Below are 20,342 nucleotides of genomic sequence, written 5' to 3'. Positions count from 1 at the left end.
GAGCCTGAGGACTCTGAGCCAGAGGACTGCAATCCCCCTGAAGAAGAGGATGAGGATAACCAGGAATCGGAGGATGACTTTGAGGAGGCAGATGCAGACCAAACCTTAATTTCTAAAAATGGGCAAATAACCTGGTCTACCATTCCACCTCCACAGAGGCCAGGGAGATCACCAGCTGCACAAGTTATAAAGTTGACACCTGGACCAACTAGGTATGCTTGTTCTCGTGTAGAGGACATAAAGTCCAGTTTTTTATTATTTTTTCCATCATGCATTCAAAGCATCTTGGTGGAGATGACTAATCTTGAAGGAAGGCGTGTTTATGGAGCTGACTGGAGGGATGTGGACTGGACAGATATGGAAGCATATATCGGTCTGATACTTCTTGCAGGAGTTTATCGCTCCAAAAATGAAAACCTGGAAAGTTTGTGGGATGCTCAAACTGGGCGTGCGATTTTTGGTGCAGTCATGCCGCTGAAAAAATTTAAAATTTTTTCAAGAGTCATCCGTTTCGATGACAAGGCCACAAGACCTGCCCGACGAGAGAATGACAAGCTGGCACCAATTCGGGACCTGTGGAATTCATGGGTGGAGCGCCTTCCAATGATGTTCAACCCTGGTCCAAACATAACAGTGGACGAGTGCCTGGTGTCATTCAGAGGTCGTTGCATGTTCAAACAGTACATGCCTAATAAGCCGGCAAAATACGGTATCAAAATCTGGGCAGCATGTGATGCCAAGACAAGCTATGCTTGGAGCATGCAGATTTACACCGGCAAGCCTCGTGATGGACCACCTGAGAGAAATCAAGGCATGCGTGTGGTCCTTGATTTGACCACTGGACTCCAGGGACACACTGTTACGTGTGACAATTTCTTCACTTCCTATGCCCTTGGACAGGAGCTCCTGAAAAGGAAAATGACCATGGTCGGAACTGTTCGCAGAAACAAGCCGGAACTCCCATCAGCACTTTTGACAACGAGAGACAGAGCTGTGCATTCCTCTCTTTTTGCATTCACGGAGACGCACAGTCTTGTCTCATATTGCCCCAAAAGGCATAGAAATGTGCTGCTCATGAGCACCTGTCACAAGGATGCAAAAATCAGTGACCGGGAGGACAGGAAGCCAGAGGTCATCTTGGACTACAACCGCTGTAAAGGCGGAGTTGACAACCTTGACAAGGTATTTACAAATTTCATGATTTGATGCATTATTTTGATAGTGAGTGGTATTTCTTTTGCCAGCAGATTTACTGATATATGTGTGTGTTTGCAATATTACAGATGGTTGCAAGTTACAGCTGCAAGCGTAAGACTAATCGTTGGCCAATGGTTGTCTTCTCTACCATCCTTGATGTCTCGGCCATAAATGCCTTCGTGGTGTGGAGAGAAATCAATCCATCTTGGGAGAGAGGGAAGAGCACGCAAAGGAGGATCTTTCTCGAGCAGCTGGGCAAAGCTCTGGTGTCCCCTCTTATGGAGCGACGGCAACACCTGCCTCGTGCACCAGCATCTGCATCAATCCTAAAACGACAATGGGATTCTTCCAATGCTCCAGGGCCCTCCACTGAACCACAACCAAAGCGAACAAGGTGTCAGGTTTGTCCACGGGCTAAAGATGCAAAAACTGACAAGCAGTGCGTGATCTGCAAAAGAGCCATTTGTGCTGCTCACACAGTGTTCTTTTGCCAGAAGTGCGTGGAATGATTACTTTATCATGTGTTTTACACCATGTATTTTAGAAATTTTTGGTAGTTTGTTATTGCTTTTATGTTCAATGTTAAGAATGTGATTGTACAAAAATAATTTGTTGTCCACTTTTACTTCTGTTCATGTCTAGATATTGCTGTTGGTTATTTACACTTTTTTTTTATTTTGTTTACATTCTAAAGTTAATTATTCTATTTTTTTTACACTTGATTCATTAAAATGTTCAATAATATGCAACTAAAGTCTGAATCTGTTTTTTTTTCCTTTAGGTGTGACTTATGTGGCATTTATTAGTAGTTGACCACATCCAGTAAAATGAATGGCTTTCAATGGCCCTCTGCTGGTCAAAACAATTTACTGCTTAAACTGTAATCCCCTTAGGTTTTTCATTAACCAACAGATGGCAGCATTCTACTTCTAACACCTAGATGAATATCCAGAAACAATTTAAATTAAATTTTGATAATAATTTAAGTGATTTTTTCATAAAAAAATGATATTTCATGTGCTAGCTAATTGTGTTGTTGCAGATTTTTGTGGTAAATGGGTACAAAAGTCCTTCAAATCTCCCAAAACACAGTATTAATGCATAGATGAGAAGTAAACAAAAAAAATGATATATTATTTGTATTATTGAAAATGTATATTTTTTCCACAATTATGCTTTCAATTTTGGGGTCATATTGACCCCAAAGACCAGATTAATAAACAGGAAACGAGGTCCATTTGAAGGTTAAATAGATTTAAGCTTATTTTTAATAACTGAAATATGATATATTTTATATTTGTTTGGTTTATATATATTTTTAGAAAATAAAGTTGTTTCTTTGGATCTTTTTAGTAGGCAAAGTATGATCAGTCTGGAGCACTTTTCATTATTAAATTCGATTAATTTCCTTATTATGAAATTTAAGTCTCAAGTGCATCACTTCATTATGGAAATTAATTTTAGCAAATAGGAATGTTTATGGCATTTGGTGAATGACAGCGGCCTCTCAGCGCCTAGGCTCCGCCCCGCATGTGTTTGTGTGTTGTCGGGGCCTCCGGCTGCACAGTCCACATTTCCCAGGCGCATCATCAGGGCTGACGTGGGCTCTACGTGTGTATCGAGTCGGGCTTCCTCTTCATCCGTAACGAGTGACGAGACTCTACGTAAAACTCTGGTAAGTTATTGCTGGCATTTCGATTTGCCGCCAGAGAGGATATGGAGATGAGCGCAACGAGACGAACATGAAGCTAGCTGCAGTTAAATGAGTTTCTCAAATGTAATATTTGGACAAGCCGAAGCTGTCAGGACGCGGTTCCAAGTTTAACCAAGCGCTAAAAAATATACCTGCGAATAACGAAAAGCTCTGAGATTTCATATTCTGAATGTTTCAAACTATTTATCAGAGTCATGCGGAAGCATATTATACCAAAGCTAAAAGATTAAGTTAAATTCAGTGTTGGCGTCTTGGCGATATTAAAAATTAATTGTGGCTTTGGAGAATGACGCAGCTTATTTCAGGAGTGTTCAAATATGTACAGTAGACAGCTTGCCTAAAGAACTTAAAATCTTTCCAAATTGCTTTACTGCTGTCTTGTATTTATTTGTGAGTCCATGAATGTTGCAATAATGTATGTCATATCCTCGTGCCACCGTTTGCTGTTACATAAGCACGAGCTGTTCAAAGTTTGCGCGCGTTTCTTGTCAGTCAGAAGAAACAAGTTAAGAGAGCACTGACATAGTACAGCCTTAAATCAACATTCTCAGCGTACTAAAGCTATCGAGTAAAATACCTTTCCTCATAAATTGTATGAGTCTGCTTATCTAGAATAGTTTAGAAGTTTGTGCTCTTGTCAAGAAACATGCAGAAAAATGAGGAAGTGCACGCGGCCGTTACAGCTCGCTCTGTTTTTGTCTAACATTACGTGCAATATAAATCACCCCATAATAAACCACTGTAATATTAGATTTTTAAAACACTATTTTTTTTTTTTTTTCACAATTTTTTTTTTTTAATGTTTACCTGCAGCAATTTGTCTCTTGCAGTATTGTATGGAAATTAATTTGTTTTCCCTTTAAGTTATTTTGATTTTAAAGTCTCTGACATAATCAAACACATTTTACCATTATTTTTTTCATGCATTTTTCATTTCTCACAAGATTAGGGAAAGATATGCATCACCCTGATAATAGTATGCAGGTACTGTATCTAAGAGAAAACCCACTTTGCAAAAGAAGTTTCTCTCAAATGCATGAAGATTTCAACACAAACACTCATGAATACAGAATAGTTTTATTGCATAACATTTTGGACCACTAGAATGGCAAACCTTTGGCAGAAATGATGGATTATTGCATCAAATGCAGTAGGCTGTTCAATCTTGTGACGTATGACTATACAGAGCGCTGACTGTGCATTTCCTCTCTGCTTTGTTGCTAGGCCGATCGCCATGGAAACTGCAACCATAGCGCAACAGGAAGCCAGTGCAACTGAGAAAGTAACAAGTGATATACAGTCAGACTCTGACTCACTCACACAGGTACAGATATGACGCCCGTTTTATTTAAAGATCATGCCAAACTGAACACAAATACATTAATGTTTGAATAAACTAAGGAAAATGAATGAATGAATCATCTATATAGCACTTTATTATGTACTGTTGTATACCCAAAGTGCTTTACAATCATATCACCCACCACCACCATTTTGAAAAATAAACAGACACTGTAACACACATTTCTAACCTTAGCAAAAAAGATGGTTTGACTATCATATTCATATATTATGGTATTTATGTTGTCTGGCTATCACCAGACCAAGCTCAATTTAAAATTGAACAATGATCTGGGGAATCTGTATGCATTTTCTACTGCACTAGAGGCGTGATCAACGAGCATTATTCACGCAATTTGATAGTCCTTCAACCAATCAGATCAACGATCCGGGTGACGTACTTTGCAGAGCGACGCGAAAACTCCAGACAGGTTTAGTTTGTATTGGTTTGTAGCATTGATCAGCGGTTTGCAGAAGCAGCAATGGCATCGAGCGATTTTTGCAGGTTGTGCAAAAAAAAACATGAAAGTGAGTGGTATTTACACCCACTCGAGCGATTTGTTTGCTAAACTAAAGAAGTCATTCAGCATCGTTGAGAGGTTAAAAGGAATTGACCCTTCGCAAAGCCCCGCCCCCCTTAGTTACTGTTGCTTTGTCCGACAAGCCATGGCGCTGTCACGGCACACGCAATGAAAAATACATCGTAGAGCAAAGAGGACACTGACAACACGTCGACAGACAAGACAGAGCAGGTTACTTATGATATTAAACAAAGTCCCAGCTTTCACACTGTGTAGTTTTTTAAGAAATTAAAACGGTAAAAATCGTTTTGTGGCTCTTTAATGTGTCGTGACTTGTTGTAGCGCCTCAGCTCAAGAGGCTCTTGAACCGACCATCTCTTCCTACTAGTCCATCTATAGCATCAAATAAACATGAATGAACACGAGAACAAAATTTTTTTTCAAACGCAGAAAGATGTCAATATACACAATTTTTCAAGTTTAACTCCACCAAGGTTAATCTAACTCCTGACTGCTTTGTCGGCCAAAATGGCGGATTTTGCGTTTTAATTGGTTAGATCACTTGTCAATCAAAGGTCGTGCGAAAGACAGGTAGACATCATCGTGTTATACCTGCCAATAGCGAGCAAGGTGGATAAGCCAGTCTGTGATTGGTTCCCACAAAAGTGTAACAGAAGCAGTAGAAATGAATGTACGGGTTTCCAGACTGAGTTGCCGGGCGAAATCAAATCGCCGGCAGATCAGACTGGGTTTACCCAGTCTAGTATTTATGTGGTTCTCCAAGAACAATAACATGGCATTACCAGGGCTTAATTTGAGGGGGGATGCAGGGGGATGCATCCACCTTGTTGAAAAAAAAATGACAAAAAGTAACAGAAGGTATATTACTTAATTAGTGTTTTAAGAACATTCGATGGAAACGATGTAAATACAAGTCTTAGTAAATGTTACCATCTACTTATTAAATGAAACCAAAACATGTGCTGATCTATGAGCCATTCAAGCACATTCCTGTTATTCATTTACCTGTAACTTTACCTGGAGAGACTGACCAATCACATTGCAGACAGTTAGAGCTGTAGCCAATCGCAGGGAACATTTACTGTTTCCTGGGATCAGTGGGATGAAGGAGAAGCAGATTGACATAGTAACAAGAAGAGTGAAAGTAACTGTATTGAGCACTAATGAGATTTGAGTTGAGTCAATGCATCTGATCTTCTTGGTCACACCCACACACACACACACACACACACACACACACACACACACACACACACACACACACAAAGCCGACGTCAGACAAAGCAAATCTGCTCAGGAGACGATAGGACACTCATGGTCACGTGGCACAGTTGTTATCTATATGGAAAACATATGTAAAATACATATTTCTTCAAGAACTTCAGATGGGTTTTGAAAGAATATCCCCCTTTTTCATTCAATGAAGTCTTAAAATGAACAAAACACATTCTATGCTAAATACAAATGATTTGTGTAAGGAACATCCAGAAATATAATGAAAATTCCCCTCCTCAAATTATTCTTTTAAAGGCTCATTTGGCATTAAAGGGATAGTTCACCCAAAAATGTAAATTCTGTCATCATTTACTCACCCTCAAGTTGTTCCAAACCTGTAAGAATTTCTTATGAATTTTCTTACAAAATATTTTGAAGAATATCCCCCTTGACTTCCATAGTATATGGAAAAAAATATTATGGAAGTCAATGGTGTCCATCAACTGTAGATATTCTGAAGACATCTTCTTTTGTGTTCAGCAGAAGAATGAAATTCATACAGGTTTGGAACAACTTGAGTATGAGTGTAAATGATGACAATTTTCATTTCTGGGTGAACTGTCCCTTAAAGGCGTGTACATTTGTGTGTTTGACTGTACGTGTGTTTATTTATTTTATTTAATAAAAAACTTTGGGCTCTGTTCATACTCCACTGTTTAAGATTTCATGCACCATCCATTCAAGACACAGCTAACAAAAACTACCACTAATTGCTCAATATAAGAACTCAAGAGTTGAATTTAATTCAGAAATAACTTTTTGGCAAAACTATCCAATGATAGAGCTCTGGATCACTGAAAAGTGTGGGGCTCAAAAATAAGTGTCATTTGGAAATCATTTATAGAGTTATTTTTATTAAAAATATTGATTAAATAATGTTGATAATGATTAAACATTTCAGTGGCCTCCAAAGGCGCTATTTTAGGTATATAAAGGGATGGATTGTGTGTTTGTGTGAGAGAGAGAATCTGGTGGTCACTTCAATACTACAATTATATAAATAATTTAATAAATATTGCCTATTTTCTTCAATTTAAACCATTAAATAAAAATGTTTAAGGTACAGTGGCCCCCAGCCGATGACCACACCATCCCCCATACATTTTTTTTTTTTTTTTTTTTTTTTTTTTTTTTACAATTCAACCTATGGGTATTATCAATTAAAAAACATGGTACTATTATGATACAGTGTCTGAAAAACATGATAATATCATGGTACTTGATATGTGTTGTCAGACAGATTAAATGTTAAAAAGGACACTGAACAAAATGTGACTTTATTGTTTTAAAAGATGTTGTTAAACAAGTGTTATTTTTAGCATTATTTATATACTATTAAAGCATTAATATTTTGAATTAACTTTTATATTTATATATTTAGTTTTAATTTTAGTTTGACTTTTAGTAATTTTATGTGCTTTTGCCATCTTTTATTTATTTATTTATGTATTTATTATATATATATATATATATATAATTTTTTTTATTTTTTTTATTTTTTTTTTTTCAATTTTAATAATTTTAGTATTTCTACTTAAACTTATTATATTTCAGTTTGGGGTCATTCCGTGTCAACTCAACCAGAGGTCCCCGGCTCAAATTTTTGATTTTGTTAATATTTTTTCTGTAGAAAGACAAACAAAAATAGTGATGAAAGCCAAAATATTAAGTGTCACAGATGTACATTTACTGAGTAATCCACTATTTTGTAGCGGATCAAAATGACCATTTTCACCTGAGATTTGGAGCCAGTTTACAGGGGGGTAAAAATGACTTTAGAAAGATGGCAGCATCATTATTTTATTTTTACAGAGAGATTGGTAGGTATATTAGTAAAAGCTTTCCACTTTAGCCATCTTTGCATTATATGCCAAATTTCCAAAATTTGGTTGATTTGACACAGAATGACCCTTTGTTGCTTACATTATTTAAATTAGTTAGTTTTTGTTGAAGTTTTTCATCTAATATATATTGTATTTAATTTCAGTTAAATTTGAAAAAGATTTATAGTTTTGATTAACAGCACTGGGTTAAATAGCCTCAGACATGTCTTACCCTCTCTCTGTTTGTGTCCCTCAGGTGAATGAGGGTGTAGCTGTGGTGTCATTACCTGATGGACAGACACTACATGTGCAGGGAGTCATTCAGACAACACAGCCCTCTGTCATACAGTCACCTCAGATACAAACTGTGCAGGTACACACATACAGGTTTTTTATGTATGTAATACATGTGTAGGGGAGCGGTGTAAATACAAGTCTTAGTAAATGCTACCATCTACTGTATACAGTCCAACACTTATGAAACCAAAACATGTGATCTATGAGCCATTCAAGCACAATCCTGTTATTCATTTGCCTGTAACTTTACCTGGAGAGACTGACCAATCACATTGCAGACAGTTAGAGCTGTAGCCAATCGCAGAGAACATTTACTGGGATCAATGGGATGAAGGAGAAGCAGATTGACATAGTAACAAGAAGAGTGAAAGTAACTGTATTGAGCACTAATGAGATTTGAGTTGAGTCAATGCATCTGATCTTCTTGGTCACACACACACACACAAAGCCCACGTCAGACAAAGTAAATCTGCTCAGGAGACGATAGGACACTCATGGTCACTTGGCACAATTATTATCTATAGGGAAAGTATATGTAAAATACATATTTTATTTTGAAAGAATATCCTCTTTTTTCATTCAATGAAGCCTAAACATGAACAAAAAACATTCTATGTGTGTATGACTGGTGAGCTAAATACAAAAGATTTGTGTATGGGAAAATCCAGAAATATAAGTAGTTATTCACTGAAAATTCCCCTCCACAAATGTTACCATCTTTTAAAGGCTCATTTGACATTAATAAAATGAAAATTCTGTCATCCTTTACTCATCCTCAAGTTATTCTAAACCTGTAAGAATTTCTTATATGAATTTTTACAAAATATTTTGAAGAATATCCCCATTGACTTCCATAGTATATGGGAAAAAAATACCATGGAAGTCAATGGGATCCATCAACTGTTTGGTTAATGACATACTTCAAACTTTCTTCTTTTGTGTTCAGCATAAGAAAGAAATTCATACAGGTTTCTTGAGGGTGAGGGTAAATGATGACAGTTTTCATTTCAAGGTGAACTGTTCCTTAAAGGCGTGTGCATTTGTGTGTTTGAATGTTTTTAGGTAGCTGCTGATACAGGTACAACACCATCAGACTCTCAGAAGAGGAGGGAGATTCTGTCCAGACGCCCATCTTATAGGTGAGATCAATTCAACAGTGACACAATGTTATTTTAGCATTATTCATAAACTATTATAGTATTTATTCATATTTTGAATTAGCTTTTATTTTTATATTTTCAGTTTTCATTTTAATTTGAGTAATTTTGTTGTTTGTTTTTGTAATTTATAGTAGTTTTTAAAAATATTTCTATTTAATTTATTTTTATTTAAGTTTGAGTCATTTTAGTACTTCAACTTCAACTTATTTAATATCTAGTTTAGTCATGAAACTCTAGAGGGCGCAGGCTGGCAGGTCCTTTACAAGCAATCTGCAAGCCATCACATCATTACCGCATGGCACATGCTGATTGGCCTCTGCTGATCCTGCAGCCAATGAGATTGCTTGCTCACATTAAAAAAGTCTGGTTCATTGTTTGTTGTAAGCTAGTGCTGCAGGGTGCTGCTATCAGAGTTCTTCGGGGACCTAATGTCTATTCATGCAGCAGCAGCACATCTTACATGTTCACAGCAGCATGTCTGTGTATCTATTAGCAGTAGCAAGTCTATACTTTTCAATGTTGTTTATATGTCTATGGTGTTTTAATATGCTTTAAGACAAACCATGTGCAAATTCATAAGTCAACACCATTGCTGAGTATTTTCTCCTTAAAACTGCAGTGAAAACACGACAGTCTCTAAACCACGGCTCGAAATCGACAGTGTTTCTTACGTCACAAACTACCTTGTAACCAATCACGTTAACGTGCATGCAAGTTTTAGCATATCATTAACTATGCTGCAAAGTAGGGCAGTCTCAAGAAGACAGGTTATCTCGGTATATTTTTCTGTTGATATGAAGAAAACATTCGGGTACATTTAGCAATATAGTGGGTGAATTATGTATATGATGTATATTACAATGTTATGATGAAATATATGCCTTTCTCCACTGACATTCTAAGTTGTTCAAAGCACTTCTAAGGATATTGATATTTATAAGGCAGCTGTCTGACTCTTAGAGGACGAACGGGAACATGGTTTGTGTGTAACATTAGCAGTGCATTATTAACTGTTTGATAACTAAGTCAAGCAAAATGCTAATCATATTAAGTACCGTTGTGCGTCCAATGCTGTAAAGAGCGATACCACTATGCTGTGTTTACCTCAGTAAGTTGACCGAGTGGATCTCTGAGGTAGTGTGAGTGGAGGCTGGGCTAATTTGCATATTCATGTTTCCACATATACTAAATGAGGCAAGGGTGTAGATTACATTCAAGCTATTTTAAGGCATGAAGAAATTTTTTTTCACATGAAAAAAATGTTTAAATATGTCATTTTGGTGATCAAAGATGAGTTTTACGGGATAAAATTATTGACTTGAGAGGGACTTTAAAGTGTTACATCTGATATTTATAATAGATTTTATCCTATAGATTTTTTCAGCTTTATTGTAATTACAGAAAATTATTTTTAATAGTGTTAGTTAAGTAAAAATACTTCAAATTAAACTGGCAGCCAATCAGATATCTCATAACCTGACATCATTCATATCATCCCTGCATTCAACAACAAAATACTCCAAACCCAATAATACCCAGAAACCCGCACACATGATAGTCTGAATTTATTGACATTTTGTGACAGTTACTGAAATCTACATTGTCAGATGAAGATGTTTTTATTTACATAATATGTAATTTCAGGAAAATTCTTAATGAGTTGTCATCAGATGTACCTGCTGTGCCAAAGATCGAGGAAGAGGAGAAAGTTGAGGAAGAAGCCCCGCCCACCTCTAGTGTTGCTACAGTGACAGCACCATCTTCAATCTACCAGACCAGCTCAGGGCAATACAGTACGTCTGAGTTTATTACTCGTAATAAACTATTATCTCGTGCTGCATGACATCTGAATTCAAGTTATTACCCTTATTATTAAAGGTTTTATTGTTCTTATGAAACAGCAACACATTAGATATTACGCAAATGTTTCCCAAATGTATGAAAAGCTTGCAAGTGTTTGGGAAATTGAAGATAAACTGACTTATTGTTTTGTGTCTGTGCAGTTGCAATCACTCAGGGTGGAGCGATACAGCTGGCCGGCCCTGGAGGAGAAGCCTTGCAAGGGGTTCAGGCTCTGACTCTTCCCAGCCCTGCCACACCCCAGCCTGGGGCCACTATCCTGCAGTACGGCCCCCAGCCTGGAGACCCTGGCCAACAGCTACTGCTAACCGCTGGACAGGTGCTCGTTCAGGGTAAGACACTGGAACTTTTATGAAAATGCTTTAATCTGAACCACATCACTCCTCTTCTTTTGTTTCTGAAGTCAGTCAGACAGAAAGAGGTTGTCTTTTACAAAACGTTATAATTGTTGTAATTTCAGCAATGTGGAAACACTAAAGCAACAAAGTGTTTGTATGAGCTGTGTAAGCTGATAGCAGGCCCTGATCATGCAAGGACACTGAACACATGTTGTATTGTGGGAAACTAGTTAGACTTGTTGTATTATGTTCTGAAGTTCCACATTTTGCATCAAAGGTTGTGCAGGAACTGAGAAAAAAAACTGGTTAAATTTGTCTTGAATTGACGTTAAAAATAATAAAAGTACCCTGATATGCTGGGATATTTAATTTGAAGTATTTGTGTTGAACATTGCAAAAATCATTTTCTTAAACAGTATTTTGGTCTTGATTTCCAGTAAAATATCTAAACATCCTTGAGATTAGGGCTGCACAACGATTAATCGCGATTAATCGTTTGCAAAATAAAAGTCTGTGTTCACGTAATATATGTGAGTGTTCTGTGTATAATAATTATGTATATATAAATACATGCACATACGTGTATACATTTAAGAAATATATACATGTATAAATAAAAATACATATTTATATATATTTTATGGTAACACTTTACTTGAAGGTGTGTGCAGAAGACTGACATGACACCTTCATAATCTTGACATGACACGTGTCATGAATATAAAGGTTTTATGCAAGTGTCATTCGCTCAATTATGTCATTTTTAATGCAAAGATGACATTTGACATTTGAAGTTACGACAACTTGACATTAGCAAAACATAACCTGTCATAAACATGACATAGCAGATTAATTATCAAACTTATAAAACTACTTAGCTTTATGGGTTAACATTACATTATGTTGGTAACACTTCAGTATAGGGAACACATATATAGACGATTAACTATGACTTTTCCCCTCAATAAACTCTTAATTTACTGCTTATTATAGTTAATTGTTAGGTTTAGATATTGGGTAGGATTAAGAATGTAGAATAAGATCATGAAGAATAAGGCATTAATATGTGCTTTATAAGAACTAATAAATAGCCAATATTTTAGCCATATGAATGCTAATAGTAATAAGCAACTAGTTAAAAGACCCTAAAATAAAGTGTTACCATTATTTTATAACAGTGTCATCTTTTTTACGAAATTTGAAATTGTCTATTATCTGACCTTCTGTTGGAGGAAACTTAAAAAACATGAAATGAAAAATATCATGACGCTGTTATAAAATTATTTGTCACAGTATTGTCACTTAATGACATTTTAATGACAAGTTAAATTTGTACCACTACTTGAGCTCAAGATACATATTCATGACACTATTATAATGGCCTCATGACAGCCAATGTCAAAACCAACCACATGACAGTTTAATGCAGTGTAAACCCATAAAGCTAAATGATGTCAAGTTGTCATGACAAAGACACTGACAGGTTATGATGTATTGGTTTATGTCAAGTTGTCATAACTCGGACATCTCAAACAATGTCATCTTTGCATTAAAAATGACATAATTGAGCCAATGACACTTAATGACAGTTGTCATAAACATTCATAAAACCTCCTTCATATTCATGACACGTATCATGTCATGATTATGAAGGTGTCTTGTCAGTCTTATGCACACTCCTTCAAGTAAAGTGTTACCTATTTTATATTACATATAAATATAAATATTTTATATAAATGTTAATATAAATTATATAAATATAAATTCAATTTTTTGTCTTAAATATATACATGTATGTGCATGTATTTATATATACATAATTATTATACACAGAACACGCACATATTATGTAAACACAGACTTTTATTTTGCAAACGATTAATCGCGATTAATTGTTGTGCAGCCCTACTTGAGATATTACATTTTTTTTCAAAGAATATTTAAAATATTTACATTTATTTTAAGTTTATCTTACCCTATTTGCAAATAGTTATTAAGTATAAATCCAATATACAAATATAAAATGTAAGGAAGTTTTATATATGTATATATATAAACAAGTTTTATTTATTTTTTATAAGGGTTTAAATAATTTTACTTCAAACAAAAAAAATACTGATAAAGACAACTTTTGCAGTGAATGGAGAGAGAATGGAGTGTTTAAGTGTTCATCTAACTTTTTTTTCATTAAAGTGACTAGTCTAATGTTTTTTGTGTTCGTTAGTTTGAATAAAAGTAACTAAAAATAAATGTTTTATGCTTTGCTCCTAGTAAAGTTGTAATATTGAGAAAGGGCTGGAACATTTAAACTACTGCAGATCTGAGCAGAATATAGATCATAAGAATGGATAGATTGTTTCAGATTATTTTCAGACCTATTGAAATAGATATTTATCTATGTAAACACAGGACGACTTATGTGTGTGTGTGGATGACCATTTCAGATGCCTGTGTAGTGTTATGAGGTGAAATGGGCACAGTATCCTTTTGTTTGTGCTGTAATGCTTTTGCGTCATCATGATCTAAAAATACATACTCAATAACGTATCCCTCCTTCTCTTCTCTTCTTCCCTTCTCTTCTACCATGAACTTAAATATTTAAATTCCATGCAGTTGCACAGACTTGTTAGAAATCAGTTTTAATGTTCCTCAGGCCATAAATTTAATCATAGATGTTTAATTACAAACTTAGTGTCTTCTTTCTCTCAATCTCTCTCTCTCACACACACACACACACACACACACGTGTGTGGGTGTGGGGAGGGCATTCTCCAGAGACAGTGTGTTATTTCCCTGTGAGGCTGCCGTGATGTCATAGTGATGTCAATGCCCTTAATAGTAATCTGACTGAGAAAGAGAGGGACGGAGGGAGAGAGAGAGAGAGAAAGAGAGAGAGAGGGAGGGAGAGTTAAAGGCAAAACATTAAGTGTCACAACTCAAACTAAGGCAGTCAGAAAGAGTGTATGAGAGAGGAACTCACTCAGTGAACCAGCTGGAAGGAAGAGAGAGCTTTAAGAGGAAATAAAAAGGAAACACAGAAGATAGTGCTCAAAAGACAATCACAACTGGATTACTACAGCATAGAGATGGCAGTGACCGGGGAAGAGACCGAGTCAGGTGAGAGAGATGTGTGTGTGTCAGTGTGATATGCTGTATGCATTTATGAAGTTCTGTGTTTTGTCATTTGGTGAATAAGCTAGTTGCAGCTAAAGATGAAAAAGAGATTGTTTTGTTTTTTAAGTGCACATGGGTAGATGACTTTTAATTTAGTTGATTTGTAGTTGCTTTTTAATCACTTTTTTGCTTTTTACTAGTCAATTTTAAATGATGTAGTATAGTAAATAAATTTTTCTATATTTTCCATGTAGTCTCAATTAATATAAGTTTGTATAATAATAATAATGCATGTATAATAATACGTATTATTAAATATACAGTAATTATCATAAACATATTATAAAATTAAACAATAATAATTATGAAGTGCTGTTTACATTTTTTAGAGTCACTGCAGAAAATGTCAACAATCAAAAGTATTTAATGCAGTGAACTATAATAATAGATTATTAATAATAATAATAATAATAACATTTGATATATTGAATGTTATAATTAATGTGCCCTATAACTCTGATAAAAAGCAAAAAGAAGTTATATCATGTGTGAAAGTTTGTAAACACTCTGAGAAAGTCGGTCCTCAGGCAGTGGAAGAATGACACTTGTTTTCAAGCTCCTTTTATATGGTCGAAACTTTCTTCTCGGTCGTAAACGCACTCATTGACATGCTTCTGTTTTACGAATTCAGGCTGCAAAATTTGCCTGTCTATTCACACACATGAATCATTGAGAGAGAGGCAGACAAAAGCAAAGAGAATGAAGGGGGAGGGTGGGAGGGGTTTCTGTTTGACGTCAGTCTGTTTCCTGGAAGCCAGCCGAAGCCGAGACTGAGAGAGAGGGAGAGGCGGAGAGAGAGAGAGGGAATGGGGCGGGGGTTTGGGCAATGACGCACACAGTGACATCAGCATTTTGTCACATTGTCTGATAACAGATGCGCACACACATACGTGTATGTTAAGTCAAAGCATATCCATTTTGTTGAAGGACGTTTACTGCTGGGAATATGCTGATAGCTGCATTTAAACGGTCTGTACTGCACCGGTGACCTTTTGTGGTGCTTGTATTTGGGTTTTGAATGTTACTTCAGGTAATTTTAATGTTGTTTGTGTGATGTGAAGGTTTTTATATAACTGCTCACTGTTATTGCTTTGGATTTATTACATAAACTAATGAGTCCAGTTAGACTTGCTCTTTTAAGCCTGGTCACACTAGAAATCACAGCTGATTGGTTAGATCCAGTTTTGTGTGCCTCTTTATTGGTTAGATGAATTATGACTGGCCATATGCTAATTTTCAGTAAGCGGCAAAAACTTTCTTCACAAGTTTAGCTCCAAAAAGAATTGCAAAAATAATGATTATTAGTGTATCCTATTTTCTCAAGATAAGATTCTTTATGGGCTCTGTTTGTTTCCATATGTTTGGAAATTAATATTAATAATACTTATTATTGTTATTAATAATTATGAAAAAATAATAAATTATATACTTAATTTTTATTGTATGTTTTGGTATCTTAGCTCAAGAAATAATAATAATAAACTGTGGTTGAGTATAATTATTGTCAATAATTATAAATGCATACATGGTTGTATGGGGTCTCATATATATATCACCTCTGATCTACATTTTAAACCTTTTCCAGATGAAGCTATAATCAGAATTACAAAAGTAATGATTATTATTATTATATCATATTTTCGCAATTTACTCAGCTCTGTTTCCATACGTTTGGAAATAATAATAATAATGACAATACAATTAATAAATAAAATTCGTATTTTGTTATTATCAGTAATAATAAATAATACTTTATTTTTTGAATATTTTTATGTTTTAACTCATATAAAGCATATATACCAACACTGATCTACATATTTCATTCATGAGTTTTCAGCCACAGATTAAACCATAAAAATGTTATATGTTGTATCACTGGCCATCAATTATTGGTAACATTTTACAATGTAGTTGTAAATGCTAACATAAACTAACTATGAACAATAATATTTTACAGCAATTTTTTTTTGTAGTTTAATTACATTTTAGTTTCTAATGTATTAATGTTAACATTTATGTAGAAATGAAAATTAACTATAAATAATACGATGTAAATGTATTGTTCATTGCCATTTCATGTCAACTGCTTTTATTGTAAATGTGTACAACCAAAGTTTGAAATATTACCCTTTCATCTGTCAAATTGTATAATGCATTTTTGTGTATTTGTGCATGTAGCTGCCACAGGAGACATGCCAGCATATCAGATCCGCTCCCCGTCGTCCGGGCTACCACCAGGCGTCGTTATGGCAGCGTCGCCGGGGGCGATGCACAGCCCACAGCCAAACGCAGAGGAGGCCACACGCAAGAGGGAAGTCCGCCTGATGAAGAACAGGTACCCACACACCTGAGTCTCAATGATTTGTTTGTGCATGTGCTTGCACGTGTTCGTGTTTGACCTTTTATTTGCATATTGTAGGGAGGCGGCGCGCGAGTGTCGCAGAAAGAAGAAAGAATATGTCAAATGTTTGGAGAATCGTGTGGCTGTGCTGGAAAACCAGAACAAGACTCTCATAGAGGAGCTCAAAGCTCTCAAAGACATCTACTGCCACAAGCCAGAATAACCCTCACAAACACTGCGCAAGGACTGTGTGATTCACAGACTACCCGTCTCTTCTCTTCTCCTGTCGCATCGCCTGGATTTGATCGTTTTTGTTCATTTGTTTGGCCAAATGTTTTTATAAGAAGTTGCTAACGTTGCTTCGAGGATGCTGAGGTCTACTGCTACCTGCATTTTATCCTCTCTCTCTCACACACACACACTTTAAGATGGCCGTATATTATTGCTGTTCTCTGTGTTTAAAAAAAACTGGAACTCTTCATTGATATGTGTGGAAAAATATACACGTTATACTTGAAGTCGAAATCAGAAAATGAAAGTTCATTACGTAGATGGCGTAAGCAGTCATATTAACCGGTTGCACACTGCACACATAAGCAGCATGTTAAACAGTTTTGGCGCAAAGCTAGTTTCTTCCAATGCACAGGTTTTAGTAGTAAATATGGAGAAAATGCACTAAACCCATTTGAAGCATTCATTGTTTGATGCAGGTTACATTTGCAGTGACAGTTTCTATTCAGAATCCAGGTGATTTAAGCAGTTTATTGCGACACTTTCCATTTTGGATGTGAACTAGGTCCTTGTGTAAATTAGATTTCAATCACTTTTGTACAATTTAATATTTATTTTATAATTTATGGTTGTTAATAAAGAAAATACTTAATGTAGTACCCCAGAAATCACTATATTTTCTGTATAGATCTGCAGATTCAGTTCATGCTGTTTATGTGTGCAGTGTGAAACACATCTAATACAAGATAAAACACAAGTTTCCACATAGTAGTTTTTATATAGGTGAAATGATGTGTGTTTGATTGATTGAAGTGTTTTAATTTGTTTATTAGCTGTCATAAGAGCTCACGGCTGAATATAACACTGACCCATAACTTCAAGAAACGTGGCATAATGTTCTTAAAGGGATAGTTCACCCAAAAATTGTATTATGTGTTCTATTTTTTTCTTTCTTATGTGGTACACAAAAGATATTTTTTTAAAAATGTCTCTTTGTTTTTGTTTGTTTGTTTTTTGACCACACAATGAAAGTCAGTGTTGTCCAGCGATGTTTTGAACCCCCTTGTCTTTCGTTGTGTAGACAAAACCAGTTCTTCAAAATATTTTTTGTTTTCCACAGAAGAATGTTTGGAATGACATAAGGATGAGTAAATGATGACAGAATTTTCATTTTGGCGTTAACTATCCCTTTAAGACTGCTCTTAACTCCCTTTATTTCTATTATATCACACAGATTTGCTTTTATTCATTCAGCACACTTTTATTCAGTGTACAAGTAAGAAAAATACAAGTATAAGCACACCTCTGTCAATTGCCTCATGTTGGAGCTGTAATATGAAGTGTAAGATTTTTAGTTAAAATACTTTCTACTATCTTAACATGCAGACAAACTATAAATTAGCCATTTGTAGGTTGATCGCTCTGTTTGTTTGAGCATCACAACATTGGCTCAACCAATGGAGTGAGTTTAAGGCGGAGCTACCTGTGTGAAATGTTCATTTTTGCTAATCTGTTTTGTGATGCTAGAGGCTGGGAAATTACACACTTCAGCTTTAATGCTGTTTATCTGTGCATAAAGTGTGAAGAACATTGCAGTTTGCATGGTGAAGTAAGGAAAATGGTGTAACTATGAATTGTGAACATGTTACTTACCTGTAGGTGAACGTCACAAATATTGCTTTTGATGTAATATTGTATATTATTTTAAATCTCAGTAATGAATTTCTCTTTCATTGTTTATTCTAATATTAGAAGTGAAGCATGAAAGTAAAGAGCCATTTATGAGTAATAAGTCAGGTGACATTAACTCTGAACAGATTTCCTCATATTTCAGCTCTTAGGATGCCAGTGTGTGTGTGTGTGTGTGTGTGTGTGTGTGTGTATCTTCTGTTTCTCAGACTGCTAGCCATCATGACTTCATTTTCACCTACAGCCAATCACGTTTCTGTTTCGATGCTGTACTATTTTATGAAGTCCGGTCAGAACATTTGGTTTAATATTTAAATGGCTTATGTTTTCAGCTCACCTCTCAATTAGACTCTTCAGACTGATGTTAATATAACAGATTGTATGCCCTGCCTTTCTTTAACACTGTACAGAACGCTGACATCTATTTTTAATAAAATATTTTTGTAAATGTATGATCTTTTCACATAGTCAAACCTGGATTTTGAGAAGCTCTATTGTGTGTGTGTTTTTTTTTTTTTTTGTTAGGGTGTAGTATTTATAACTAGCTATAAAAACAAAAGTGGAATGTCCCCATTTAGATGAGTTAGCTAATTATTTTTGAAAAAATCATGCATTTTTGTTTAAACATGCACAACACTCACACATGTACACACTTGAATGTAAAAGTATTTTTGAACAGATCCTGTGAGTGTGGCTTTCAAGAATTTTATTGCACATTTTCTGAACCAGCCTTAATGCTTTTCTGATCTTAAATGATATCCAAGCCCGGTTGGTCTGGTCTCTTGGCTGTTTTAGAAGGGTTTTAGGCACATTTCATCTGGTCAAGCTGGGAGATCAGCTTCCTAACCAGTTAAACCACATGAACACCAGCTGGGCCTAACTGGAAAACAGTTTGAACCACCTAAGACCAGCAAAGCTTAATCTGCTCTAATATGGTTTCAGAAGGATATTTCTTCAGTTTCATTTCTGTTTCTGTTGGTTTCTCTTTCTTCCAAATTCTCACTTAACTGTACCACTATAGCAATTGCTTTGAATGTATAGGTATAGCTAATGCATTTTCAGCTTTATCTGATGGTTGAAAATGAACGTTTTCGATATGTTTTGTGTAATCAGGATGAAGTTTTGTTTTGTTTTGTTTTGTTTTAATTAAATTGCATGAGTGTCTGAGCGGTTTGGACGCTAGAATGTGCTGTATCATGCTTTTGGCACGAAAAGGCACAGATGGAAAATTCCACAGGGTTTGAGCGCGCCCTCTACTGGAACACATCAGTTTTACACGCTCAAAAACTGTGTTTCTGCACGACACTGTCATCTAGTGGAAAGCAAGACATTTTTACCTCCCCATATAGGTACTATTATC

General features: G+C 35.6%; 2 protein-coding genes across 5 annotated transcripts in view; both read left to right on the top strand.

The window, feature by feature from the left end:
• Positions 1 to 2,061, top strand: part of LOC137003496 (piggyBac transposable element-derived protein 4-like) — a 2,408-nt gene extending 347 nt beyond the window's left edge. Inside the window, exons 1-2 of the mRNA XM_067363682.1 lie at positions 1 to 1,182; positions 1,284 to 2,061. The exon at positions 1 to 1,182 is cut by the window's left edge and continues 347 nt beyond it. Of these exons, the coding sequence (XP_067219783.1) occupies positions 1 to 1,182; positions 1,284 to 1,706 (1,605 nt within the window). The 3' untranslated portion in view covers positions 1,707 to 2,061. The remainder of the gene's footprint in view (positions 1,183 to 1,283) is intronic.
• Positions 2,062 to 2,745: 684 nt separating this feature from the next.
• crema (cAMP responsive element modulator a) lies at positions 2,746 to 19,473 on the top strand. 4 transcript variants are annotated; one of them, XM_067363405.1, is made up of 8 exons: positions 2,746 to 2,872; positions 4,136 to 4,235; positions 8,149 to 8,265; positions 9,252 to 9,328; positions 10,994 to 11,142; positions 11,353 to 11,541; positions 16,900 to 17,056; positions 17,141 to 19,473. In XM_067363405.1, the coding sequence occupies exons 2-8, from the start codon at positions 4,146 to 4,148 to the stop codon at positions 17,283 to 17,285; spliced, it is 924 nt and encodes a 307-aa protein (XP_067219506.1). In that variant the 5' UTR covers positions 2,746 to 2,872; positions 4,136 to 4,145; the 3' UTR covers positions 17,286 to 19,473. The 4 variants fall into 4 exon arrangements, with proteins under 4 accessions (XP_067219506.1, XP_067219507.1, XP_067219508.1 ...); XM_067363406.1 differs by lacking the exon at positions 2,746 to 2,872 and adding an exon at positions 3,679 to 3,895; XM_067363407.1 differs by lacking the exons at positions 2,746 to 2,872; positions 4,136 to 4,235; positions 8,149 to 8,265; ... (1 more) ...; positions 10,994 to 11,142; positions 11,353 to 11,541 and adding an exon at positions 13,642 to 14,664 and having other exon boundaries at positions 17,141 to 19,467.
• Positions 19,474 to 20,342: the final 869 nt, after the last annotated feature.

The sequence above is a fragment of the Chanodichthys erythropterus genome, chromosome 16, assembly GCF_024489055.1.
Source record: "Chanodichthys erythropterus isolate Z2021 chromosome 16, ASM2448905v1, whole genome shotgun sequence".
Lineage (NCBI taxonomy): Eukaryota > Metazoa > Chordata > Actinopteri > Cypriniformes > Xenocyprididae > Chanodichthys > Chanodichthys erythropterus.
Note: the sequence above shows the minus strand (reverse complement) of the source record. Positions and strands in the feature narration are given on the sequence as shown.